The sequence below is a fragment of the Salvia hispanica genome, chromosome 3, assembly GCF_029641045.1.
Source record: "Salvia hispanica isolate PSC_SH4W2 chromosome 3, Shi_PSC_v1, whole genome shotgun sequence".
NCBI classification, from domain to species: domain Eukaryota; kingdom Viridiplantae; phylum Streptophyta; class Magnoliopsida; order Lamiales; family Lamiaceae; genus Salvia; species Salvia hispanica.
The window spans coordinates 54571050-54598877 of NC_142694.1; the positions used below are offsets into that span (position 1 = coordinate 54571050).

General features: G+C 38.2%; 4 protein-coding genes and 1 pseudogene across 7 annotated transcripts; 3 read left to right on the top strand and 2 right to left on the bottom strand.

Moving 5' to 3' along the window:
• Positions 1–3877: 3877 nt before the first annotated feature.
• Positions 3878–5511, bottom strand: LOC125216517 (Nucleotide-sugar transporter family protein). The gene has a single exon (XM_048118254.2). The coding sequence runs from the start codon at positions 5243–5245 to the stop codon at positions 4193–4195; it is 1053 nt and encodes a 350-aa protein (XP_047974211.1). The 5' UTR covers positions 5246–5511; the 3' UTR covers positions 3878–4192.
• A 1031-nt stretch (positions 5512–6542) lies between these two features.
• Positions 6543–9454, top strand: OTP43 (Pentatricopeptide repeat (PPR) superfamily protein). 2 transcript variants are annotated; one of them, XM_048110221.2, is made up of 2 exons: positions 6543–6637; positions 7614–9454. In XM_048110221.2, the coding sequence occupies exon 2, from the start codon at positions 7664–7666 to the stop codon at positions 9107–9109; it is 1446 nt and encodes a 481-aa protein (XP_047966178.1). In that variant the 5' UTR covers positions 6543–6637; positions 7614–7663; the 3' UTR covers positions 9110–9454. The 2 variants fall into 2 exon arrangements, with proteins under 2 accessions (XP_047966178.1, XP_047966177.1); XM_048110220.2 differs by having other exon boundaries at positions 6545–6747.
• A 2536-nt stretch (positions 9455–11990) lies between these two features.
• LOC125211655 (syntaxin-81-like) lies at positions 11991–15748 on the top strand. Of its 3 annotated transcripts, none has more exons than XM_048111543.2 (8): positions 11991–12147; positions 12415–12545; positions 12672–12755; positions 12870–12974; positions 14193–14336; positions 14778–15041; positions 15116–15277; positions 15482–15748. In XM_048111543.2, exons 2-8 carry the CDS (start codon positions 12468–12470, stop codon positions 15623–15625), a joined length of 981 nt encoding a protein of 326 aa, XP_047967500.1. In that variant the 5' UTR covers positions 11991–12147; positions 12415–12467; the 3' UTR covers positions 15626–15748. The 3 variants fall into 3 exon arrangements, with proteins under 3 accessions (XP_047967500.1, XP_047967502.1, XP_047967501.1); XM_048111545.2 differs by having other exon boundaries at positions 15146–15277; XM_048111544.2 differs by lacking the exon at positions 11991–12147 and adding an exon at positions 12169–12298.
• A 3181-nt stretch (positions 15749–18929) lies between these two features.
• LOC125210058 (subtilisin-like protease 3) lies at positions 18930–21295 on the top strand. The gene is made up of 2 exons (XM_048109629.2): positions 18930–19936; positions 20065–21295. The coding sequence occupies exons 1-2, from the start codon at positions 19073–19075 to the stop codon at positions 21127–21129; spliced, it is 1929 nt and encodes a 642-aa protein (XP_047965586.1). The 5' UTR covers positions 18930–19072; the 3' UTR covers positions 21130–21295.
• A 429-nt stretch (positions 21296–21724) lies between these two features.
• On the bottom strand, positions 21725–24120 carry LOC125210384 (subtilisin-like protease 3 pseudogene; annotated as a pseudogene).
• Positions 24121–27828: the final 3708 nt, after the last annotated feature.

Here is a 27828-nt window from a genome sequence, read left to right on the forward strand (position 1 = left end):
TCTGCATTCCTTTTCACAGAGTTTACCGAATACACTAATTATATGCAAAATAAACAAACTGGGCTTGAGTTTGTAAATACTCCAACTTGTAAAATTAACTACAGTGAGATAAGACTCAAACTAAACGAAAACAGTTCTCAAAATGATGGTCGTATAAAACTATCTGATTTTAAGGCTAAATATGCGGTTGTTTTGCCCTTAATTCACATCACAAGAGTCTTTGTGGATTGTCGTTCACAATTAAAAAATGCTTTCCAGATGCAAATTGTAGGCAAAATGTGATAAATTTACCATTAAGCATTTTAGTCGTTAATTATTAGTAGCTTTGTAGATGCAAATTGTAGGCAAAATGTGATAAATTTACCATTTAGCATTTTAGTCGTTAATTATTAGTAGCTTTGTAGATGCAAATTGTAGGCAAAATGTAATAAATTTACCATTAAAGCATTTTGGCCATTAAGAGCATCCACAATGGCTTTAGGCCAGCCACATGCTAGTCACTCTCTCTCTCACGTCATCAGCACTAAAATTCCACCTGTCACATCATCATTTTAAGCAAATAGGCTAGCCTAAGGCTAGCCGCGATAAAAATAATTCAAAAACAACTACACTTACAAAATTAAATTTACGATAAATTACGAAATTAAATTTACGAGACATATACGGGAAAATTCATTCATTTTATTTAAATAAAAAAAAGGTACATAGATAAAAAAAAGTTACATAGATAAAAAAAAGTACATAATAAAAAAAATAAGCTTCCACACACGAGCCCCGCTGCACTCTACTCCTCACTAATTTATTAAAAAAATACATTAAAAAATGCAATAAAAATGCAATAATTTTATATAAATTAAAAAAAGTACATAATAAAAAAATAAAATAATTAAAAAAAATTCTAAAAAAAAATACATTAAAAATGCAATAAAAATGCATAAAAAATACATTAAAAAATGCAATAAATAAAAAAAATGCATAAAAAATACATTAAAAAAAATACAACCGGCTAGCCGAAATTGAGCCTACTATGGCGGCTAGCGGGATCGTCTAGCGGTCGGCTAGCGCCCGCAAATCGGCTAGAGCTCGCCGATCGGCTAGCCTAAATTGCCGCAATGGAGGCTAGCGGATCGGCTAGCGCCCGCGATCGGCTAGCCTATCCGCTAGCCTCCATTGTGGATGCTCTAATTAAATAAAACCATGATCAATTCCACTAATAGGTTTTTTGATTGTCAATTACTACTATTAATTAAAAAGGTAAAAAGGTAAAACTGCTATTTTTCTTTTTATTAACTAAGTAGCTCCTTTTGTTTTTGACCTCTACAAATAATATAGAATATATTTATTACTCCTAGTTTATTACTCCATCCGTCCTATAGAAATAGGTCATTCAGGGGTCGGCACGAGTTTAAATGTGTAATTGGTAAAATAAGAGAGAAAGACAAAAAATAGTCGAAATTGTGTAGTGGATTGTGGGGCCATAAATAATAAAGTAAAAAAAAGGAGAAAAAAGTTTCCATAAAATGGATATGGACTATTTCTATGGAAATGAAAAAGAAAATATGACTTTTTTTTATGAGACATAGGGAATACTATAGCTCTTTTAATCATCCCAGTAGTGTAACATCGGTGTATAAATTTGACATTGATTGCAGCGTTTATGTATACACCGCAAGAGCACAGCGTTATAAAGGTGAATGGAAGTGAGTTCCTACGTTGTATATATTCGAGTGCAGCAGAAAACATATTATCGAGCGGATTCGACGTCGTTCCGCTAACATCCCTAGGTAAGCAGTGGTATATTAGCGGCATGTACAGAGATTGCTCGGAGGGGATGAAGCTCGCCCTCACTGTGACGTCCCCGGCCGATGGACCATCCCCGGCCCCTTTGTCCGGATCTTCTGCCTCACGTCCGAGTGCTTCGGCTGCCGCTGAAGTCTCTCCGCCCATGAAATGTTATCTTTGGCTAATATCCATCGTGGTTGTGCATAGCGTGCGGAAACATTGTTTTATTAGCTTGTAGTTTGATCTTAGATCCATGGTAGGGCTAAATGTCAAATAATGCACAACTTTTTACAGCAAATTCGTTATTCCATTTTTTTGTATGGTTTACCAGTTGTTTTGCAACTGGTTTCGTACTGTTTAGCTATAGAAATTTAGTGCTTCTGATGAATCGCCATGGGCACGGAACTAAATCAAGTGTTAGAAATTCTTTCTCGGTATATTTTAGGGTTTAGAGTTGTAAATTGTAATGATTGAAATGTATTTTGAGTTAATTCATGAAAATTATGGTACACAAAAATTTTTATATTTCAATACTTTTTGGGTGTGATAACTGATAAGTAAAGTAGGGAGTACTAGTTTTTCAAAAAAAAAATTCACCCTTATTTATGAGTTTAGCTATTTATAGAAAAATAACTAAATACAAGTGAATATATAGTTAACATAAAGCAAATTATAAAAACTCTCGTGAAGAATTCTGACGAATTCAATCTTCCTTGATTCCTTGTCTTACTTTGCTTCGGATGATGTATGGATGTGATGTAAGAAGTATAGTGTGATATATGGCTTGTAATTTGCATGTTTTATGCATCTCTTGTATTCCTTGTAATTTGTCTATAGTTCGAGTGGGACTAACCATCTCACAAGCTAGTTCGCAAAAGAGGTTTGCGGACGGTTCTAATCCATAGAATTTTGTATCTATTTGGTCAATACTAGTTTAATCTAGGTTCCAACCTGACAGAGCTACTAAACGACATCTTAGGGAAACCATGACAGCGTGCTTAGGCAAGCATATGGGTGAGCCGATATGTTCTATGTAGTGACGAAATATAAAATGTTTTATTATGTATTTTCCATATTTTTTTAATGAAGTTTTGATTTTTCCGTTACCCTTAAAATCTCACAATTCAAAACTAATTAACAATGAAAAGAAAAAATTTGAATATGGAGCAACAGTGTTAAGTGTTAAAAATTACTAAATGTAAACAATGCTAATGTTTAAGATTCACATTTTTATCAAATCCCATTGCCCTTAGTATGCCAACATTTCAAAAAGTGAGTACCAAAAATTTCCCCCCTTCTTCATTTAGCTAGTTTTGTTAATTATATGTTGTACTCTCCATCACAAAGCAAATCCGAAGTGGATTTAACCATTTTGACATTGTACTTTGGACTTAACCTAATAAAGAAGAGTTGGCCCCTATCTTTCTCTTATGAATCTTGTAACTCGTTGAATATCAACCGTAACCAGAAATATGCAAACTAAAGAAAATAACAATATAATTGAGCAATGTCCCAACAGATGAATAAAGCCCCAACCACCTCATAATTGATTAGGAAGTTGCCTTTAATATCATTTCCCATATGGATGTGGTCACATAGTCCCACTTCCACATTAGATAAACATGAATCAAACAGTAGGCCCCCAATAAGTAACTCAAAAGTAACAAAAGTACTAAACCTAATCTTGGAAGGCTTTCTTAGAGTGGAATCCAACCATTTAAACTAATTTAGAGTTTAGGTCCACTTGCTAGTAACTAACATTTTATATGATTAATCCAAATCTTTACCAACTACATCAAATACTCGACCACTATGTGATAATTTAATCAACCAAAACTAATAAGAAGTGTGTTGTCTATTTAAGCTGTATGTTGTTTTGATGCTCAAGAGAACAATAAAATGAGCTTTAAACACTCATTTTTTATGAACATTATGATCAACCAACATTTTTGCCTATTTTGTACCCCTACTACATTTCAAGCAATGCCATCCATCCATTTTCGTATCTCAGTTTCTTCATCTGTAGCAAACTATGCATTCTACAAAATCTTAGTAACAAAAGAAGAAACTCGAAAACTAAATTGACTATAAATACTAAAGGAATGACTGACTTTATGCGGTGGAATTATAATTTTGCGCAAAGAAGATACAAATTGATAGCAAAGGGAAAAGTAAAAGAGACATCTTTATTCTCTTAGCCCCTCGCCATTTACATTATACTAAAAATCAGTATACAAAAAGCAGAGCAAAAAAACGGAATTCTTTTCCTATACAACAGCAATAAATAACCAAACCCAATGACGATTAATTCAATCTAATGTATGAATTCCAAAACAAAAATCATCAATCCAAAAGAATTGAAAAAAGTAAGCATGCCATTATAATGAATCTCATCTCTAATTTACAGCTGTCAATGAGCTGTAATTTTGGATCTCTTCCTTGCCTCGCTGTAAAGAATCACTCCCATTATCGTGATTGCGAACCCCATCATCCCCATCACCGTCACCGGATTCCTAAAAATCAGCACCGACACGACGGCGGCCACCGCCGCCTTCGCGTTCCCCAGCACCTGCAGCGTCAGCGCGCTCGTGTATTTGGTGACCAAGAAATTGGTCAAATTGACTAAATAGGCGACGGTGGCATTGGCGATGAGGAGGAACACCATGAATCCGTCTTCTCTCCCTTTCTGTACAGTGATTGCGAGCACATTCCCTTCTATGTACAATGTGAAGGGCAGCAAAATCGCGGCGGCCATGGGGGCCATGTAGAGGAGTAGATTCATGGAGTGGAGCTTCTCGCCTTCGGATGTGAGGAGGAGGCCTTGGACGACTGATTTGAGGGCTCGGCCGGCGGTGGAGCCGACGCACATGAGGAAGCCGAAGAGGTGGAAGAGGGGCTCGCTGTTGCTGGCGAGGACGATGCCGAGGACGACGGGGACGAGGGCGAGGTAGACCTCGGCGGACTCTTTGTGGCAGGTGATGAGGAAGGCGAAGATGGCGGTGAAGAAGGGGGTGGTGGCGCCGATGGCCTGGTTGAAGGAGACGGGGAGGTAGCGGAGGGAGGTGTTGCCGCAGACGACGGAGAAGGAGAAGATGGCGGAGAGGGCGAGGATCTTGAGGAACTGGCGGCGGCTGTGGATGTGCTGGAAGGGGACCAGGTGGAGCCACTTGATGGCGAGGAGGGAGTAGGCGGCGCAGGAGAGCATGTGGAGCATGGTCAGGAAGATGGGGTAGCGGAAGCCGTGGAAGCTGAGAAGGTATTTGTTGAGGAGGAGGACGCCGATGTTGGAGAGGTACCAGGCGGCCACGGCGGAGGCGGTGATGACGGAGGGGGAGATCAGGTATTGCTGCTGCCGGATCTCGGCGGTGGGGGTTGTGGGGATGTCGACGACTTGGTCGGGGGTGGGAGGCTCGAAGCGGGGGTTGCTGCCCCTGCGAGTCGTCCATGACTGGGCTTCCACCATTTCAATTTCAAAATTAAAAATGTAGTCTTTGTTTGTGAATCTGGGGGGATAACTGATAAGGTAGTGGTAGTGTGTGTGTAGTGTGTGTAGAGAGGAGGTTGCTTGGATCTGAGTGGAAGGTGGGGATTTAGATTTGAGGGGGAGGAGGAGGGAGAGCTGTTGGATGGAGGGTAGGTGGGGCCCAGAGAGTGTCGGTACGATAATCCATACGAGTTGAGTTGGGATTCTATATTCAAGAATCACACTCTATGACAGTGTGCTGCTGCCTGCTGTAAGAATGGAATGGGCAATGGGGGTCTCAACTCTCAGCACAGTGAAAATGGCGTTCCAGGATGTACAGCAACGCGGACGCTGGTTTTGAATTTAGTTATTCAACAATTTCCCACAAAATTGGAAATTGACTTAATAAAAGTTATTACACATATTATAAAATTATTATTTAATACACCGTGCATTAATTGGATGTTAAATAATTCATTCATCCATAAAAAATAGTCTCATTGATCAGCACTTGTATTTAAATTTCAAATATGTAAAGTAAGAGATATGGGCAGAAAAAAATATTAGAGTATAAGAGAGAAAATGTTTAATTTTAAAAATGAAAATTATATTTTGTAAACATCACAAAATATTAAAATAAGACTATTTTTCATAGACAATACTTCTACATTCCATTTTAAATGTTTATATTTTCGTTGTAGTGTGTACTACCATACAAAATGTCATTTTTCATAACGGGAAATAATCTTCCCTTCTTTTATTATTAAAATGTTAAATAATACAAAATGTCATTTTTCATAACGGAAAGTAATTTCCGTTCTTTTATTATTAAAATGTTTAATTATTTTCTCCCTCAACTATTCCATATAATACTCTCTCCTCTACTGATTATTTCCAATTTTATCCTCTCTCATAAAACTAGTCGCATCCACTTATAAAAAATACTCCTTTTCATTAAAAGAATGAAGTTCATTTCCTGTTAAAAAATAGTTCGAGTACTTTTTAATTTATACTCCCTCTGTCCCATTAGAAATGAAACGTTTGCTTTTTTACACATGTTTTGAAAAAATAATAATAAATAGTTAAAATGAAGAAAAACTAAAATAAAATAAAAAAATAATATAAAGGAGACTCTCCTCTACATTATTCTCTCTCTTACTTTATTTTTTTACCACTTAAGTTATTTATTATAATTTTTTCAAAATAAGTGCGCAAAAGTAAACGTTGCATTTTTAATGGGACGGAGGGAGTATTTGTTAGAATTATTTTTGTTATTTTCTTTTACATTTTTAAAACTTTCTGACTTCGTCTCTCTCCACTCTTTCAGTCGCTCTCTCTCGCTGCCGCCCCGCCTCCTCCGCCATTCCGGCCCGTATCCTCCGACAGTAGAAGGTAAGCATATACCGCGCCTCTTCTCTCTCTGTAGCAGCTGTCCGAACTTGATTCCAAGTTTGTTGTCGCCGGATTCCGGCAACTCTATGCATGTCGTGCCCCCAAATTATGTAAGCAACTATCCTATATCCATATTGCCTTCAATTTCATCTTCAATTGTAGAACTGGGTTTATCCCCAATTTTAGTTTCAATAATTTTGAGTAAGAATTGATCTTGTTCGTGGTTAAATCATCTCTTAGGCTTGTGTTAGGAATAAATAGAAAGGAAGTTCAGATTTTGTGATTGTTTTGGTTTTAAAAAATGAAAATTTCCTTTCATGTAGGCTAAGAGATGTTATGCTATTGCTTTCTTTGGTTTGAGATTAATCTTTAAAGCATGAAAAATGAAAATCCTTGAATTGTGAAATGGAGAAGAGAAAAAGAAATGAGGCAGCCTATAATTTCATTTACAGTTTAGCTTAAAGTTGATATTTGAGCCCTATCTTTTCCAACTAGATTGGGAATGATTTTCTTTATATGAAGTACTCCATACATGAAGCTCATTTTTGCATAAATTTGCTGGTCCACGATTCCACGGGCAAGCCCCAAGACTGAATGTTTATGTTAGGGAAGATTGCAGAAGAAAATCCAGACATGTTAATTTTCTTTGCATTTGTTTTGTTTGGCTGATAGTTATGTTTGAATACATTTTCATCCATTGAAGTTCACCACTATTTTTATGTTGTGCTTAATTATTCATTTTGGGGCGGTTTACTACTTTTATAGTTGTACTTCACTTCACTTGTATCTTTTCCAGTTTTCCTTGTGCACCTCTCTCTCACTTAAATATTGGCACTCTATCCTTTTCTCTTGTTTCCTTTCATGATTTCTATTCTCTCTTTCATTGTCATTTCATTTACTACTATTTCGAATAAAAATTTCCTCTTTCCCCACCATTGTTTACTCATCCTTGACCATGAAGTGTTATTGTTGACAGGTAATCCCTTTTTAACCAATGTATATGGACTTTTAACTTCAAACCAAATAATGGCCCTACCCAACATAGCTACCAAAGTCCATAACATTAGAACTCTGAATACCCCGTCCAGCAACTTTCCATTCCTGTTGCCAGACCCTGTCACCATCACTGATCTATTACTCCAATCAAACAATCCAGAGTCACTAGCCCAATGCATCAACACTGTTTCTGCGTGGACTCCAGGTTTAGTCCAAGCAATTCTTAAACGCCTCTGGAACCATGGCCCTAAAGCCCTTCAATTCTTTAAACTTGTTGAAGACCACCCATCTTATACACACTCAGCTATTGCTTTTGACCATGCTATTGACATCTCTGCACGAATACGAGACTACAAAACCATGTGGACCCTTGTATGCAAGATGAGATCCATGAGATTGGGCCCATCCCCTAAAACCTTTGCTATCATGATGGAGCGCTATGTCTCTGCTGGAAAGGCTGATAAGGCTGTGAAGATATTTCTGTCTATGCATGAACATGGCTGCCAACAAGATTTGAAGTCATTTAATGCATTGCTTGATGTATTGTGTAAGTCGAAACGGGCAGAGATGGCATATGGGCTTTTAAAAGTATTCCGGGGAAGGTTTAGAGCTGATGTTGTCAGTTACAATATTATCGCAAATGGGTTTTGTTTAAAGAAGCAAACTCCACGAGCCTTAGAAGTTATGAAGGAGATGGTTGAAAGGGGCGTGGAACCAACATTGACCACATATAATATACTCCTTAAAGGTTATTTTAGAGCTGGGCAGATTAAGGAAGGATGGGAGTTTTTCTTACAAATGAAGAAAAGGAAAATTGAGATTGATGTTGTGACCTACACAACAGTCATTCATGGGTTTGGTGTGGCAGGTGAGGTTGAGAGGTCAAGGAAAGTATTTGATGAGATGATTGGAGCTGGTGTGCTACCTTCAGTCGCAACTTATACTGCCCTAATCCAAGTTTTGTGCAAGAAGGATTCTGTTGAAAAGGCCATTGTAGTATTTGAGGATATGTTAATGAAAGGTTATGTGCCAAGTGCAACTACCTACAATGTAATCATCAGAGGATTGTGCCACGCTGAAAAAATTGATATGGCTATTGAGTATATGTATAAAATGAAAGATGATTGTGAACCGACAATTCAAACATATAATGTTGTCATTAGGTATTGTTGTGAGGATGGTAAACTTGAGAAGGCTTTAGAGATTTTTGGCAAGATGAATGGTGGGTCTTGTTTGCCTAATTTGGATACATACAATATCTTGATTGGCTCAATGTTTGTACGGAAGAAGTCTGATGACTTATTGGTTGCTGGGAAGCTGTTGATAGAAATGGTTGATCGAGGATTCATGCCACGAAGGCTTACCTTCAATCGTGTTCTAAATGGGCTGATGCTGACTGGTAATCAAGGATTTGCACAAGAGATTTTGAGGCTGCAAAGTACATGTGGCCGTCTTCCTCGTCATTTTAGATTGTGAATGCTTCTGTTTTATTTGCATTTGCACCCTTCCCCTGAAGTGAAAAATGAAATTGCCAGATGCCAATATCCACATGTTTAGGCTTGTTTTTTTGAGACAGGCTGATACCCTTATTATTCACAGTTCACATGCAGTCACACATGTATATAATTATTCATACTAATTTACTACCCTGGTCTCTGATGCACAAGAATATAATTGAGGCGTAGAGATGTGACTAGGAATTTGTCATTCATTACATTGGTTTCGAGTCATGTGTAAAACCCAAACCCAGCCTGTCTCCGTGTGTGTGTGTGTGTGTGTGAGAATTAAAGGGTTCGATTGATTAGAATTTTGTTGTGGGAATTAGCTATCCGTACCTTTTCTATTCCTTGATTTGTGAATATGGTATTGGTCATTGGAGGAAGGATTTTATGGACCAAGATCATTTAGTATTAAAGTTTAAGATGAATAATTATATAAGCCATTGTATTTCTATGAATTTTGCTAAAACTACATTATGTTGCCGATCAATAAGTACATTTTTTGTAAGTCTGTTTCTTGTTGACTAGAGTCTTGGATCGAAGTTCTCGTGCGTATTTAAATTAGTTTCTGAAACTGTGTGCACTAAGTTAGTGGCTCCATAGTTCGATTTCCATCGCCCACTAGCGAGAAAGATGTGTTCCCTTAGTGCTTAACTTGATATGTTTCAAGTACTTGTCAGCCAGAAATTTATGTGTCCAACAATGGCAAGAGGTCCAAGATGATAACGAGTTACAATGGAGATGTAACAATGACACGCTAAGGATTACTAAAATATTCTTACATACATCTTTTTATTATATGTCCTGATATTGGATAAACTTTTTTGAGACGTGAAATGAGAAATATTTCAGAAACTGTGTTGCCCAATGAATACTTCATTAATCGGCCAAATCGTCCACAAATGTTTCCAGATTGATTAGTTGGTGTCTTGATGATGATGATGATGGAGAGTTGAGGATAGGTCTATGATGTAACTTGTTTCTATTAATGATCGTGTTTCACTACAAAAGAAAATCAGTGGAAGTGCTCTTTCAACTCCATCACAAATGGTGAGCACAATGTTGCTCGTATAACATTCACTAACAAAAACTTTGCAAGCACTTTTTCTTGCATTGTAGTGAGAACAGACACCGTTTTAGCGAAATTCTCCTGTTCAGACTGAACATATTTTTGTCATTATTGAATCCAGATACACTAGGTTGTAGTCGTAGACTGCTCATAGCACTATTGTCAAACGAGAGCCTTTGTGGCCGCTGGTATATGCCCCCTCCATGCCGTTGGATAATTTTTCCACTGCTAGTGCATACAATAATGCCGAGCATATCGGGGAACCCGTGACATGCTTTGTGAAGACAAATCAATTGTTGGAAGTCGTGGGTTGTGAGTGGCCTAAGGTATTTTGCATCGAATGCCTTGCAAATGTCCTTACAAAATCATTTTAAGGATTCGCGACTAATGAACTCGGCGATGTGCAAGTACTCGTCGAACATGTCAGAACTTTTGTCAGTCGCGAGCTGTCAGAGGGACGATGCACACTTATAGTGCCGAAAGACCTTGACGACTCCGTCCGACCGTTGTTGGGAGTATTCTTCTCGAGCAGCCAAGGTAGTTGCTATGCATAAGAACATATTTATATTGATTTTGTATATATTTTTTTTATTATTGACGCATGATATAGATTTAATAATTGGAGATTAAATTACTTTCCTAAACTAAATGCACAAATTAGTAAAAGCATCCACAATGGATACCCTAGTCTCCGCTCTAGTGGTTGTCACATCATCATTTCTTAGTCTGCCCCTTCTTTCTGCAATGGTTTCATCCTAGTGTCCGCCCTATCAATTATCTATTTTTCATTTCAACTTTAATATATATATCTTTTTAATGTTTACATAGGGGTGCTTAATCGGTTCTCCGTTTCTCAGTTAACCAGAATCGGAATCGGAATCGGCCGGTTAATTGAGAAACCGGGAACTGAAAATCAGTTCCGGTTCTTGTTTTTTGAAAAATATTGGTTCTGGTTCTAATCGGAACCGACAAGTTCTTAACCAGGAACCGGTTTGCATTCTGATTTCAATTTTATTTTATATTTTAATATATAGATAATCTTAATCAAATACTGTTATTATTTAAATTTCAGATATTATTTTAATATAATAATAAATAATTACCTAAATTAAAATTTAACCCTAATTATCATCCTCCCATAACTTTCATTCTTTCACCCCACGTCATCCATATATGCCGCGGTCTCCGACTCATGCTGATTTAATGAATAGTATTTCAGATATTAATTTGTTTTGTTTAAATACCGATTTAATGAATATTCTAGGTATTGGATTTTTTAGGTATGTGTTTATTGAATTTTGAGATAATAATTGTTATATTTCTAGATGCTAGATTACTGGAGTACGTTTCTTTTAGTGTTTAATTTATTGAAATTTTATGTATTGAATGATAAATATTGTCGTCATGTCGGTTTGTATTGTTGTGAGGTTTTTCGAATTTTCAGGTATTTAATTTATTGCAGTTTTAGTTATTAGATGATAAATATTGAATCATTTAAATCTTTATTCAAATAAATTTGGATTAAATATTACAAATCGATTCCGGTTATGAACCGAAATCGATCGATTCTTAACCGGCCGGTTCCAAACCGGAACAGGTCGGTTTCAATTCCGATTCTAAGATTTATGAAAATTTAAAACCGGTTAATTGGTCAACTGATCCGATTAGAATCGGAACCGGCTGAATAAACATGTCAGTTTAGACATTGTAAATAAAAAAATTAGATAATACTAAATTATAAAAAACAATACATCGTGGATGCTCTAAGTTAAAGGCCTTTTTTTTTTTCAAAAAAAACAATCGAACCTCAATTCTTCTAATGAACTTTAAATTTCATTTGTTCACGAAGAAATAAGGATGGAAATGTCATATTAGTGTTTTTAGCTTTGAACTTTAGGTCTCTGCCCAGATCGTTCTCTCTAGAAGTGCGATTCCGATTTGGAAAGGTTCTGGTTGCTCGTGTCTGTATAAGCTATTCTGCTGTGTAGATTGCTATCTGTTGAGAAATCACAAACTCGATTGCGGTTTTATCAATAATTTTCAAAGATTTGGATTTTTTGTTGGGTTGATTATCAATCTATCATAGATGCTTATCATGTCAGTGTGCTTTACATTTAAGTGACTTAGAATCGTTATGTTTTTTCCTAGTTTTTCCCCAATTATTCTTTTGATTAGTTTAATTTGTTGATATTGATTGTGAAATCTAATTGCAGATTTCCCCCAAATCAGACGGCCACTCCGCTCCCGCTAAATAGGAGTTGAAGGCATGGCAAAAGCCAGAGATAGAACTGAGGATTTTAAGGATGCTGCGCGCCGAGCAGCACTAAATTTGGAATATGATGAGGTTTTGTTAATTTTTATTTCATCATGGTTTATCAGATTGTTGTAGATTTTTTTATTCCTACAGTTGAGTCTCTTTCTTTTGGATGGTTGCTCTATGTTTCTCTTACTTTGTCAATTCTTTTGGCAGGCCAAAATTGCAGCGATAATGGCATCTTTTATTATGCATAAATCTTTGGAAAGGTCACTGTTCACCAAAGCTGCACTAAAAACGGTACATTTGTGTCACATAGCTGGGAAGATTGTTGAATTTAGTGTTGGTGATACTGGCATGTTTTACAAGGATGTATAAACTTTTTTGAGTTGATGTGCGATCGTTTTTTGCCAGCTTGAAAGTATTAGAGCATTAGAGCAGTTCCTCTCGAAGCATAAAAAGGATTATGTAGATGTACACCGAATTACTGAAAAAGAGAGAGATAGCATCGAGCATGAGGTGAGATACATTTATTCCCTAGCTTTATTAGACTGTTCTTTTTCCTTCAAGAATTATTGTTAAGGGTTTGTATTTAAGTTTAAGATTTCTTATAAGTTACTTATAACATTTGGCCTGTCTACATGATGTTAGTTTTCTGTCTAGAGCTCCCTTTGGCTTTGCATTTTGGGGACTAATTTTTCCTTATAGAATGATTGTTAAGGTTTTGTGTTTTAAAAGTTTAGGATTATTTATGACCTTTGGGATTTTGGCCCGGTTTTTAAAATGGCTCTACCTTCAAATACTGCAACAAAACCCAACCATTCACCGGATCTCCAAAAACGCATGGGATTGAATTTTCAGTACCGTACTGCTGCCTTGGCACGCCAGAGTCCCAAAAGCTATGGATTGGGTTTCTAGATTTGGCCATGTCTGATCATTTTTGGTGTTCCAAATCCAAAAATTTAGCATTCCGGCACTGGAAATTCACTCCCCTGCCAGCTTTGGAGATTGGGTTAAAGGTAGGAGTACTTTTTTGAAGGTCAAGCCAGAGGTCAGGCCATAAAGTGTAATCTACTTAAGTTCATGCTTTCTTTATGGTTGGGAGCTGGAAAATAAATTAATATTGGGTTATCTATTACCATCAATCCATCATAGATAACAATTGCATTCTTGAAAAGGCTAAACTGCCATATGTTGCTAATATTGATTTTCTCATATTTTCATGGATAATGTATTGGCTTGGTCGTTTAGCATAGCTACACAAATATGCTACCAATGTATATCTTCCATATTATTCTTCAGGGTAATTTTATGTTTGTTTCATTTCAACTGTACATACTGCATATGCTAAGTAGCAATCTAACATCTTGTGTCCTTTCTTCGTGATCCTTAATGGATCCGTGTCTGGTACATACTTTATTCGTATTTCTCATGTGTTTACTGTCGCATGAGCAGTTTCTTGTCAAATTTAAATTGGATTAGATTCTCTAATTGTGTAGCTGAATATCCGATGTACAACATGTCTAACTTTTCCTATCCTCTCGAAATACCCAACCCCTTATCGTTGCTCTGTGCTGCCATTTTAATCTTAATTATTTTGGGACCTTATGATCTTGGAACTAGCAGACTATATTTAAAATGCTCTGTTTAGTTTATCTGAATAAGAGGTTTTCTGCTCCATACAGGCAAATTTTATGTCATTACCTACATCATCTTGACAAAATCTACATTTTGCAGGTTACAGTTTTCATCAAAGCGTGCAAAGAGCAAATAGATGTTCTCAAGAATAGCATAAATAACGAGGAAGCCATTTCAAAGGGATGGCTTGGTATAAGGAGTGACAGTTCAAATGCAGATACCATAGCTCACAAACATGGAGTGGTATGGCTTGTATATCTGCATTTTTTGATATCAATCATAATGCTTTCTCCTTGTTTTATAGTTGCAGCTGTGGTTATTGTTTAGATTTCTCTGGTTATTCACTCGAGCTGTTCAATAATACGTAGCACTATGTTTTTGTCTCTTTTAATGTTTTTTACATGAAACAAAAGATGACCTTGCTTTTGTTATCAGTTGTGGTGGTCCTCAATCTGAGATTGTAGTGTCAAATTCATTTGTCTATGAGTACAGAATATTGTGCCATAACCATTGATATGTTAGTAATGCTGTGGCAACCTAAGGTAAAAAAACTTTTATAGTTTTAGCATCTCTACGAAGCACATAGACTCATATTTATGTACTACTACTAATATAAAAACTGAAGTATATTATCATTTCTCAATATGACTTTTTGCTTAGCAAAGTTATTTTTTGTAATTGCAGGTATTAATCTTAAGTGAAAAGCTTCACTCAGTAACATCCCAATTTGATCAGCTTCGAGCTGTACGCTTTCGAGACGCCATCAATCGGGTGACACCAAGAAGAAAACTCAAGCCGAAAGGCCCTACTGTTGCAGAGAGCTCAACTTCTGGTAACATTGACTCCAGGAAAGTAAGCAATACAGGAATCAGGCAGACAGATGATGCTCAAGCACAGCCAATTAGATTCCAGCAACAATACATAGATGACGAAACACACGCTCTTCAGGTAATCGACTGGTCACTAGTAGAAGCTTCTGTATTTGTGGCATAAGCTAGTCAAGCCATAGTTTCTCTAATTAGATTTCCCGAGTTTGTGTAATATTGATGCAGGTAGAGTTAGCTACCATGTTAGACGCTGTTCAAGATACAGAGACAAAGATGGTGGAAATGTCTGCACTGAACCACCTCATGTCTACTCATGTTTTGCAACAGGCCCAACAGATAGAATTTCTGTATGAGCAGGTAAATTGAACTTCATCCACTTCTCCCAGCTGATTTACAATCTCTATGTTTTCATGTGGAAATTGTAATTCATGATATAGCTCGTTTATAACTTTTTGCTTGGTTCACATCCATAAAAAAGTCTTAGAACACTTGTTTACTACTCCCTCCGTCCCATTAAATATGACTGAACTTTATTATTCCTTTTGTTTTTGGATTAAACAGGCAGTTGAGGCTACAAATAATGTGGTGCTTGGTAATAAAGAGCTGTCGCAAGCCATCCAAAGGAATAGCAGTAGCAGAACATTTCTTTTGCTCTTTTTATTTGTCCTTACCTTTTCAGTTCTCTTTCTTGATTGGTATAGCTGAGTTAGATTTTTTTTTTTTATATATATTTCAAATGGTATGGCTGAATTAGAAACTAATGATTGTCCATGTTATACGAAATTTTACTGGGTAGGGCATAAATTTAAGTACAATACTTTATATGAATTTGCACAGTATCCCGGTTTCTTACGTTGCGTGAGCATTGGTGTAACAAAGGAATAATATTCGGTGTAACAAAGGAATAATATTCGAATCGAATAAGTCGATGATATTTCTAATTTGGATGATAAAGTAGATCTTATCGGATTTGGTCTAGTTGGTTCGTTTCTTTTTGGATACGAAGGTGTCAATTCAGCTTGAGTGGGCAAACGAAGAGACAATCGATTCCTTAACTAGAAGTGACCTCCCTGCTCAAGGTGATCCTTCGGATTTGAGCGTATGCGTGCTGCTGAGCATCCTTACGTGGCACTCTCTGATTGGTCAATGGCTTAGCCGTTGGCATATTCAATTTTTTTTTTAAAATCGAAATTAATTTAAAAAAACATTTTTAAATAAAAAATATATATTTTCCCACTTCCCAAAAAATTATATCCGTTTTCTACCCACTTTTAATTTATTTTTCAATTTTTTTTCCTCAAAATTCACATTTTCATCTATAAATACCCCAACTTCAACAAAAAAAAAAAATCACATTCTCATCTATTCTATCATCTACATTCTCTCATCTTTTTTCTCATATTCTCTCATCTAAATTCCCACCACACTACACAATGTCCGGCTCCGGCGATCACCCCTCCGGCAATCGCGGTTGGAACCACGATTGGTTCAACTCTGACTCATTCCCTAGTCCAGAAACGCAATTTATGGCCCCTCCTCAAACCCAAGGTTCGCAAGTTGCCGGTGGCTACCGCCCTTACCCGGTGGACGACCAAAATGCCTGCGGGTTCGGGTGGGCACCCGAACCCGGATCGGGAGGGAGCAACAACTCTACTCCTACTCCTACTTCTATTCCTACTCCCACTCCTCCTACTCGTGGCACCCGACTCCGTACACTCCGGGTGAGATGATGGCGATGTTCAAAGCTTACTTGGCAGTCTCCGAAGATCCGGACGTTGGCACGAACCAAACCGGGGATACGTATTGGTGGCGCATCACTCGTCTTTACAATGAAACCCGACCGAAGGGAACCATTTATCGCAATGAGAGTATGGTGCGCAATTGCATCTTCAGACGCAACGAGGCAATCGGTAAGTTCCAGGGTACTTCCAACAGGAAGAGCGGGCGACGGGGAGCGGTAAGAGCGAGTTCGACATCATCAGTGCCGCCTTGGCGACCTACCAAAGCTTGGAGTTCAAAGTGTTCAAGTACTCGCTTGTTGGCAGGAGGGGCGCCTTCATCCGAAGTATAGTGGCGGCGTAGTAGCCTCCTCCAGCTCCTCCAGCAAACGGTCGAGGTCGGTAGCCCTATCCGACGGCGCCTTCGATGATGTGGCTACCCAGCTTGCCGGAACTAACTTGGGTAGCCCCGACGCTGGCCCGAGCAGTTCCTGCCGGCCGCAATGAAGGAAGAAGGCGACGACCACCCGCCGTCGCGCCCCGATTCCATCCGCCCCCGTCCCCGCTCCCTTTGTGCCTCCTCCACCCTCGAACAACTCGTTGTGGGTCCTCTTGGGTCAACTCTATATGCACGATACGTCTAAGATGACTCCGGAGCAACTTTCAACACATGAGGGAATGATCCGGGGTCTCAAGAGAACATTGGGGATAGATGACTAGTCTTCCACGTGTGTATTTTTTAATCTGTAGGATTTTAATTATGTATTTTTATTTTTTAGGATTTTAATTATGTACTCCCTCTGTCCCCCAAAATTCGTCACCATTTGACCGGACACGGGTTTTAAGAAATGTAATAGAAAGTGAGTTGAAAAAGTTAGTGACAAATAAGTCCTACTTTTATATATTAGTTTTAAAATAAAATGTGAAGGGGAATAAGTTAGTGGAATGTGAGGTCCACTACCAAATATGATAAAAGTGAAATGTGATAAATTTTTAGGGACGGACGAAAAAGGAAATAAGTGACAAATTTTCAGGGACGGAGGGAGTAATTTTTATTTTTTAGGATTTTAATTATGTAATTTTTATTTTTTAATGTATTTTTATAATGTAGAAATGTTTTTAGTAATTGAAGTATTTAAATTGAATAATAGAATGATGGGACCCTTGAGCTTGTCCTTGCGGAATAGCACGGATGTGTGTGTTGTGCTCTTAGCTAAGGACAAGGAGTAAAAGTGGGTCCGGGCCCACCTCCGTGCTTTTAAATAAAAGCACGGATGGGGATGCTCTTAGAAATTTGGGCACACTCGACCACATCGATAATGCGTAGAATTATGGAGTATTTTTATCTTAGTTTTTAATTTATTTTATCCATAAATATAAATCTTAATATACAACAGAAAAGATATAGCAATAATAATAATATATGAATTCATGCGTAGAATTATGGAGTATTTTTTATCTTAGTTTTTAATTTATTTTATCCATAAATATAAATCTTAATATACAAGAGAAAAGATATAGCAATAATAATAATATATGAATTCAATTTTTTTTTATAAATGAATTACTTTTGAATTCATATAGATATAAAGACAAACATAGCTGATTCCAGTAAGATCTAGTTGAAAAAGAATTATACTGTACTTGTTTAATGTTGGTATTATTAATTTTATTTTATGTGCTTTATGTACGAGGTAGGTGGATAATGGAGATAAACATTCATACTTATAAAGTGATTTTTTGACTATGGAGCCGTGTGGATGCCATATTGCCTCAAGTTATTGAAAATGTCCCTAATCCGTTTTTGTATTTTATATACTGGAGTATATGTGATAATGACATAATGGTGATGATAGTAATAAGGTCGTGTATTAGCAAATCTGGACTCTATATAATACTATGACATATCAAAATATTTTATATATTCACTTTATTCTTTTCTTTTTGTACTTTCCTCAATACAAATGATAGGAGTAATATTTATTGATGAATCTACAAATCATAAAACTGCAAATAGTAAGTATACATTTATATTCACAAGAGTCAAACTTAGCTTTTACGCATATCCAATATATAAAAACGATCAAATCACATTTACTAAAGAATTCATTTAATCTTTACTAGTGGAAAATGTTACAAAAGTGTGTGCATCGTACTGAATAAATAATGGCATAATCAACTTTGATGTAATAGTTGCAGGCAATTCACAAGTATGAGAATCCCCTGTTTTCTACTTGTGATCTGCTTATTCAATTTTGTAAAATCAGAAGAAACTCTAGAGACGTACATCGTCCAAATCAACCCACAAATCAACAATATTAATCAATATTCACTTTACGCAGCCAATGAAGAGCTCGAACCACGTCTTCTCCATCGCTATAACCACGTTTTCTCTGGTTTCTCAGCAAGACTATCAGCAGCTGAAGTGAAAGCCATGGAAAACACAGAGGGCTTCGTATCGGTGCGCCGCGAAAAAGTTTACGAGCTCCACACAACCCACACTCCCAACTTCTTGGGACTGAACCAGAATGCTGGTTTCTGGAAATCTTCCAATTACGGAAAGGGCGTCATAATCGGCATCCTGGACTCCGGGATCACACCGGGCCATCCCTCATTCAGCGACGAGGGGGTCCCGCCCCCTCCCGCCAAATGGAAGGGGCGGTGTGACTTCAACTCCTCAGGCTGTAACAACAAGCTCATCGGAGCGAGAAGCTTCCTCGCTGAGAGCCCAAGCCCGGTCGATGAGCAAGGCCACGGCACGCACACTTCCAGCACGGCCGGTGGGAATTTCGTGAGAGGCGCCGGCGTTTATGGCAGCGCGAATGGCACGTCATCTGGAGTTGCGCCGCTGGCTCATGTGGCTATGTACAGAGTCTGCGGAGTCCAGGGCTGCCCCGAGAGCGCCTTGCTCGCCGGAATAGACGCTGCCATCGGAGACGGCGTGGACATAATGTCAATGTCGCTGGGTGTTGCATCGGTCCCTTTTTACAGCGACAGCGTCGCATTAGGCGCCTTCCGGGCGGTGGAGAAGGGTGTCTTTGTCAGCTGCTCCGCCGGGAACAGGGGACCTTCCTCTGGTTCCGTCTCCAACGCTGCTCCGTGGGTCCTCACTGTAGGCGCTAGCACCGTTGATAGGAGATTGGCGGCCACGGTAGTGCTCGGAGACGGCCAGAAATTGAGCGGGGAAGCGATGTTCCAGCCGCGTAACTTCTCCTCTGCTCATTTGGCATTGGTTTTTCCTGGAGCCAGAGACAATACCTCTTCCAAATGTAGCCCGGGCACGTTGGACAAAGCCGAGGTTAGTTATAAAAATCCATAGGATTCCATCCTAAAATCAATAGACTAATAATGGATTTCAGTTTTCTTTTTACACTGAAGTGAGATATTTTGTACTACTCTGTTTATTTTTCTTTCATTTGCCTACAGGTTGCTGGAAAAATTGTCATGTGTGAAAGGAGCGGATCAATCGCTGCACCTGCCGAATCCATGAAAATCGCCGGTGGCGCAGCCATGATTTTGGTGAACGGAGAATCCGCAGGCTACAGTTTAAACTTAGTAGCAAATCAAATTCTCCCCATGTTACAGCTCAGCTTCAAAGACGCATGCAAAATCAAAACCTACCTAAATAACACTTCCACTCCAACCGCCAAAATCGTGTTCCAAGGAACTCAAATAGGCGATCCTCACGCCCCATACGTAGCGTCATTTTCGTCACGAGGCCCGAACAGACAAAGCCGTGGAATCCTCAAACCAGACATCATCGGGCCCGGAAGCAACATTCTCGCAGCTTGGATCGGAGACAATAAAGGTCAATTCAACATCATCTCGGGCACCTCCATGGCGTGCCCTCATGTCAGCGGCGTCGCAGCGCTGCTGAAAAGCGCGCACCCAGACTGGTCGCCAGCTGCAGTTCGGTCCGCCATCATGACCACTGCGTACCGCATCAACCTCAGTGGCAAACCGATTGAAGATCATAACCTCCTTGCTGCTGACCCTTACTCAATAGGTAGTGGCCATGTCAATCCTATAAAAGCGAATAACCCCGACCTGGTTTATGACCTCCAACCAGAGAATTACATTCCCTACTTGTGCGGCTTGAATTACACCGACCAGCAAGTCGGCATCATCGTTCAGCGCAGGGTCAATTGCTTGAGTGTGACACCTATTGCCGATGCAGAACTGAACTATCCATCGTTTTCAATCAATCTTGGATCGTCAGCTAAGTCAGTGACGTATACAAGGACGGTTACAAATGTTGGGGGAGCGAATTCGTCGTACCATGTTAAGATCGCTGCGCCACGAAAAGTGAAAGTGAGTGTAGAGCCAGCGCAACTGAAATTCTCTAAAGTGGGACAGAAACTGAGTTATAAAGTGAGCTTCACCCGGTTATCTATTCCGGCCGTGGAAACTGTTTCTCAAGGATTGCTTAGCTGGATTTCTGCGGATCACTTGGTCGCATCTCCGATTGCAGTTACATATGAACATCATTAACCTCTTCTTCAACTTCAAGCATCCCGAAACATGCATTATAATAAAATTTGTTGTTATTGGAAGTGTCGAATACTTATCAAAGATATACATACTTTAATTTTAATTTTAGCTACATTTTCATAAATAAGTATTCGTGTGTTTAATAAATATATCCCCAAATTTACTAGTAATTTTTCATATGGGAAAAATGCTCTGTAGAGAAGTGCAATAAGCATTTAAATCAAAGATAAAAGAAATTAGCTGGTGCAGGTGCACTAAACAATATTTGAAGGCCTCGCTTCGATTGTTGTTGTAAACTGGTGATTCAATCTTGATTTTAATAAAAAATCATATTCCTTTCTTAGGGTAGATTTGGGGTGTTAATACTCACAAATAAGACTATCTTTAGGGTGAAACAAAATTTACAAAAAAGAGACTATTTTTAGGGGAAAAAAGGAATATTATAATGTTCAATTTTCTTAACTAGTACGTCCAATTGAGCGTTACATGGACTTTTAATTTGTATCATATTTTTTCAAGTTTGAGTGAATTATTTCGGTGAGGAAAATAATTTCAGTCTACACAAATTAGAGGATACTTGAAGTTGAAGAAGTGGTTAACGATGTTCATATGTAACTGCAATCGGAGATGCGACCAAGTGATCCGCAGAAATCCAGCTAAGCAATCCTTGAGAAACAGTTTCCACGGCTGGAATAGATAAGCGGGTGAAGCTCACATTATAACTCAGTTCCTGTCCCACTTTAGAAAATATCAATTGCGTTGGCTCCACACTCACTCTCACCTTTGGTGGCGCAACAATCTCCACATGGTACACCGAATTCGATTCACCAACATTTGTAACCGTCCTTGTATACGTCACCGACTTAGTCGACGATCCTAGATTGATTGAAAACGATGGATAGTTCAGTTCTGCATCTTTAATAGACTTCACATTCGAGCAATTCACCCTCCGATGAATGGTTATGAAGATTTCCCGTTCGGTGTAATTCAAGCCACACAAGTAGGGAATATAGCTCTCTGGTTGAAGGTCGTAAACCAGACCAGGATTACTGGCTTTGGTAGGATTCACATGGCCACTACCTATTGAGTAAGGGTCAGCAGCAAGGTAGTTTTGATCTTCAATTGGTTTGCCACCGAGGTTGACACGGTCCGCGGTGGTCATGATGGCCGACTTCACTGCAGCTGGCGAGATTGTCCAAGGAAAACGCAAGGTGGGTTATAGAAAAAACAAGGAAACGGATGATAAATATCATTTTGGAGTAATTGAGTTAGGAATCCCAATTTTGATTCGGTTGGATAAATGAACTTCCTATGTTATACTATTCAAGTCTTGACGGCGGGTTGATTTGATAGATCAGATATTGTTATTCATGATAGTGATCCGGTTCAAGATCATCGAGAGGTAATCGACCAGTCCGGGTGCGCGCTCTTCAGCAGCGCTGCCACGCCGCTGAGATGAGGGCACGACATGGAGGTGCCCGAGTCTATGTTGAATTGACCTCCGATCCAAGCTGCAAGAATGTTGCTTCCGGGTCCGATGATGTCGGGTTTTAGGATTCCACGGCTTTGTTTGTTCGGGCCTCGTGACGAAAAGGATGCTACTAATGGGGCGTGGGGATCGAACATGATTTTGGCGGTTGGAGTGGAAGTCTTTTTGATGTAGGTTTTGATTTTGTGTGCATCATTGAAGCTGAGCTCCAACATGGGGAGAGTTTGATATGCTACTAAATTAAAACTGTAGCCTGCGGATACTCCGTTCATCAAAATCACGGCTGCGCCACCGACTTTCTTCACGGATTCGGCAGCTGTGGCATATGGTTCGATCCTTTCACACATGACAATCTTTCCGGCAACCTGTTGGCAAATGAAAAAAATTAAATATAATAATATCTTACTTCGTGTAAAAAGAGAATTGAAATTATTATATAAGTTTAATTAGTCACTCCAATTGATCGATTGAGTTTAGGATGAAAAATTTGTATCAATAACCTCAGCTTTGTCCAACGTGCCCGGACGGCATTCGGAAGTAGTAGTATTAGTGGCGCCAGGAAAAATCAATGCCAAATCAGCGGATGAGAAGTTAGGCGGGTGGGACACCGCTTCCCCGCTCAATTCCTGGCCGTCTCCGAGTACTACTGTAGCCGCCAATTTCCTATTAACGGTGCTAGCACCGACAGTGAGGACCCACGGTGCAGAGTTGGAGACAGTATAAGAGGAAGGTCCGCTGTTCCCGGCGGAGCAGCTGACAAAGACCCCATTCTGCACCGCCCAGAACGCGCCTACCGCGATGCTGTCGCTGAAAAAAGGAAGCGATTCACCGCTCAGTGATATTGAGATTATGTCCACGCCGTCTGCAATAGCGGCGTCTATTCCAGCGAGCAGGGCGCTCTGGGGGCAGTCCCTGTCTCCGCAAACTTTGTACATGGCCACATGAGCTAGCGGCGCGACTCCAGACGCCGTGCTGCTCTCTCTCACGAAATTCCCGCCAGCCGTGCTGGAAGTGTGCGTGCCGTGTCCTTGCTCATCGACCGGGCTCGGCCTCTCTGCCAGGAAGCTTCTCGCTCCAATGAGCTTGTTGTTACAGCCTGAGGATTTGAAGTCACACCACCCCTTCCATTTGGCGGGAGGGGGCGGGACCCCCTCGTCGTTGAACGACGGGTGGCCCGGTGTCCATGACGCCGATTATGACGCCCTTTCCGTAATTGGAAGGTTTCCAGAAACGGCATTCTGGTTCAGCCCCAAGAAGTTAGGAGTGTGGATGGTGTCGAGCTCGTAGACTTTTTCGCGGCGCACCGACACGAAGCCCTCTGTATTTTCCATGGCTTTCGCTTCAGCTGCTGATAGTCTTGCTGAGAAACCTGAGAAAACGTTTTTATAGCGATGGAGAAGACGTGACTCGAGCTCGTCATTAATATTGTTGATTTGTGGATCGAATTGGAAAATGTACGTATCTAGAGTTTCTTCTGCTGTTACAAAATTGAATATGCACATCACAAGTACTCCCTCCGTCCCGGAGTATTAGACTCACTTCTTTTAGGCACATGATTTAAGGAATTGATATTTAAATAGTTAAAGTGGAGAGAGTAAAGTATGAGAGAGGGAAAAAGTAGGGGAGAGAAGAGAGAAAAAAGTAGGTGGGGAATAAAATAAGATACATGTTTTTTGCTAAAAAAAGAAATGAGTCTAATATGTTGGGACATCCCAAAAGGGAAAGTTAGTCTAATACCTTGGGACGGAGGGAGTAGAAAACAGGGGATTCTCATACTTGCAACTATTATTTCAATGGAAGAATATGGAAGCTGGTGAAGAGCATTATTTATACAGAACAGTGCACAGAATTCATTCCATATATTGAGAAATTTACCATACAAGTGGAGAATTGCGAAGGAAAATATATGTAATTGAGAAACAGATTTTTCAAATTCGTTCAGAATCTTTTATTGGTGTATAATAAATTGCTGTAATTGGTTTTAGAAAATCATAAAGTAATTATAATATTCATATTGCTGTCCCTCCTCCCTCCGTTTCTAAAAATAGACCATAAACTCTTTTCTTTTTGAGCCATTTCTTAAAATAGAAATTAAAACTCTATTTTAGAAAAGTTATTTCTATCTATGGGTTTGACTTATTTTTCACTAATATATTTCTTTTTTCTATCTTACTTTTTACTTTATCAATTTTTAAGTCACACATTTTCCTTTTTGAAATATTTTGTTAAATGACACATTTACTAAAATAGAATCGTCATTCTCTTTACTTTTTTCCCTCTCTTATTTTATTCTCTTTACACTTAACTTACCAAACAAAACTACATAAAATCTAGTGTCAAATAAGAAATATTCCACTTAGAGTTAGACGGAGAGAGTATATAACGATTATATCATTCATTGTATGTATCATTCCCAAGACTAAAAAATGGTGTATGTGCTAGTAAAGACATGCGCATCAACATGCTTAGCATTTGCCAAAGCACGTCGTCGCGTGCTTAACTGCTAAGCACGATGATGCGCTGTTCAAAGCACACTCTATCTGTGAACATGCGTTCTCTCAATGGTGAGGCCACTGTGACTCATCCGTTATTTTTTTATACTCCCTCCGTTCCATAGTAATGGAGGCAAAACTTTTCGGCACGGAGATTAAGAAAAATTATGTTAGGTGAGTTAAGTAAAGAGAGAATAAAGTGGAAAATGAAAAAGGTAGAGAGATGAAGAGAGAAAAAAGTAAGAGAGGGTAAAGTAGGTGTGGAAAAATGTGTTGACTTTTACTAAAAAATGAAATAACTCTATTACTATGGAACGGAAGGAGTATTTTAATATAAAATTGATTTTAAAATAAAGTAAAATAATAACAACAATTCAAATGGCCTTTTTTTAATCAACGACTATTATAGAATTTTATTATAGTCGTAAGTGATTTTTAATCTTTTTTACCTATAAATACACTTCCTACACAATTTTCATAATCCGCTTCTCGATCTTTATTTCTCTCAGGCAAGATGTGATAAAGAGCAATATGACTAACCCTCATAAAACCTAATTCAAGAAATTTGGACATGCTTCAATCATATGGATGATACGTAAAATTATGTATTCTTTTTAGTTGTTTAATGAAAGTACTAATTTAATTTTATTCATAAATCTTTATTTTAACACTATATAACAAGATAAAAATATAGAAATAATTTAAATGTAAATAGTACTCTAAACGATTAAGATTTTAAAATTTTTTAGTGTATACAAATATAGAAAATAGAGAAAAATTGTGACACCCGCTTTTTTTTTCCAAAATTGTAACACCCTTGCTCGACTAGCTAAAAACTGAATAAGCGATGTCACCTTGTGTTGTGATTATCAAAATTCCAAAATACAAATATTATTAAAGATAGGGCGGTAGAAAACCCATAAAACTCTTTTTATCTTAAAAGGCTGATAACTTTGCCAACAAGTAAGCATAATTTTATGAAACATTCAACCTGCCTATAAACGAACAAAAATACACATCAATAAAAAGGTAATAACCAAAAATCGTAAGACTGGTGACTTGATGGGGATGCAACTGCTTAGAGTATGAGGGCTTTTATCTATTAAACAAACAATCTGAAAAGTGGTGAGCTTTAAAAGCTCAGTAGTTTATTCACATATTATAAAGTAGACTTCTCAAATAAAAGATATATATAAATTACCTGCAATACGATTAAAATTAAATGATTAATCTGATTCAACAAAAAGAAAACTTAACACGTCATTTAATTTCATGTGTATCCACACCTGTGTAGCAATTTTACATGATCATGATAACATATAGAGCTTCAATTAACTCACTTAGTATTCAAATTGCTCTCATTTAGCATTTCTTCATTAATATAAAATGGAAACCCATAATGGCAAAAGGGAAACTCCAAGATTCTTATAAGATCATAAAGTCTCCACACAAAGTAAAATATTCACATAATATCACTACTTTCTTACACATTCTCATAAACATGTAACATTGACCAGTAGCTATTAGGCTTCAAACACAACAAATATTTCCAGATATATATAGTCAAACATATAACGAGCCTTAAACTCCGACTTTGAGAGTTTTAGAAATTCATAACAGATTATTCAAAGATGGAAGCTAGGCCATCCGTATGAGTTGAGATGGAGGCTAGATCAACCCTTGAAATATATTTATTTTCCAAATAGATGCTAAACCCTCTATACGATATTTTGGAATGGAGGTGGATATTCTCCATGAGATATGTACAGAATAGAAGCTAGACCGTCCATATAATAATAACATAATGGAAGCTAGATAATCCATGTAAGATATGTACAGAATAGAAGCTAGACCCTCCATAAGATAATAACAGAATGGAGGCTAGATCGTCCATAGAAGAAGCTTGATATCTGACTCGACTTATTTTAACACAAGTGATACCCGCAAGTGTACGGGGCTAGTGTAGCAATTAGCAAGCAAGAGTATCGTATCCCACAGAGACTAATTTATGTCAACTTAACTACCACGAACAAAAATTAACTACTATCTAGAGAATCAGGAAAAGTTTGGTTTTGTTTTAACACTACGAAAAGCATAAAATGAACAAGTAAATAAATAAAAGCAAGTAAACACGAAGTGAACAGATATATGGAGAAAAATGTAGAACTCAAGGATCCGATGCACAATTCCAAGCTCTTATCCAATCAAGTTGTCTTACCTTTTGGTGTCTCTAGAGTTACTAAGTCGGCCACAATTATAGATTAAACCCCCTCCCGAGGTGAGAAACCTGTAGATTAAGCGCTAGGATTGAAGTCCCCTTCTAATCCTAAAACTCTTAACTCCCAAAAGTTCGATTAGGTCAAAGACCTCACTCAAAACCTCAACTCTCCCGAGTTTTATTGCATTAAGGTGTGAATTATTCTTATTTCCAGATTAATTATTTCATCTCCCAATTAATCTAATTAATCCTACACAATCAAGTGGTGATCAAACAATTGAAAGGAATAAACCCAAGAATAATCAAATAACCACAAGAGCAAGGCAAGAGCAAAATCAATTGGATAAAAACTATGAAATTAATGCATCATCACCAAGAATTCTACAAGAAATGTTTAGCTACTCATGTTCTTCACAAAAACCATGTTTGAAACAAAGAATTCAATGAAAGACATATGAGATAGATACTAAGAACTCCTGTGGAATGAATCTATGGAATGA

What these genes read in the sequence shown, in the direction of transcription:
- LOC125216517 (XM_048118254.2), bottom strand. Translation starts at nt 5,245, where the DNA reads ATGGTGGAAGCCCAGTCATGGACGACTCGCAGGGGCAGCAACCCCCGC.
- OTP43 (XM_048110221.2), top strand. Translation starts at nt 7,664, where the DNA reads ATGGCCCTACCCAACATAGCTACCAAAGTCCATAACATTAGAACTCTG.
- LOC125211655 (XM_048111543.2), top strand. Translation starts at nt 12,468, where the DNA reads ATGGCAAAAGCCAGAGATAGAACTGAGGATTTTAAGGATGCTGCGCGC. An exon ending in ACGAAACACACGCTCTTCAG is followed by an intron (nt 15,042 to 15,115) that starts GTAATCGACTGG and finishes TTCTCTAATTAG; the next exon opens with ATTTCCCGAGTTTGTGTAAT. An exon ending in TAGAATTTCTGTATGAGCAG is followed by an intron (nt 15,278 to 15,481) that starts GTAAATTGAACT and finishes TGGATTAAACAG; the next exon opens with GCAGTTGAGGCTACAAATAA.
- LOC125210058 (XM_048109629.2), top strand. Translation starts at nt 19,073, where the DNA reads ATGGAAAACACAGAGGGCTTCGTATCGGTGCGCCGCGAAAAAGTTTAC. An exon ending in GCACGTTGGACAAAGCCGAG is followed by an intron (nt 19,937 to 20,064) that starts GTTAGTTATAAA and finishes ATTTGCCTACAG; the next exon opens with GTTGCTGGAAAAATTGTCAT.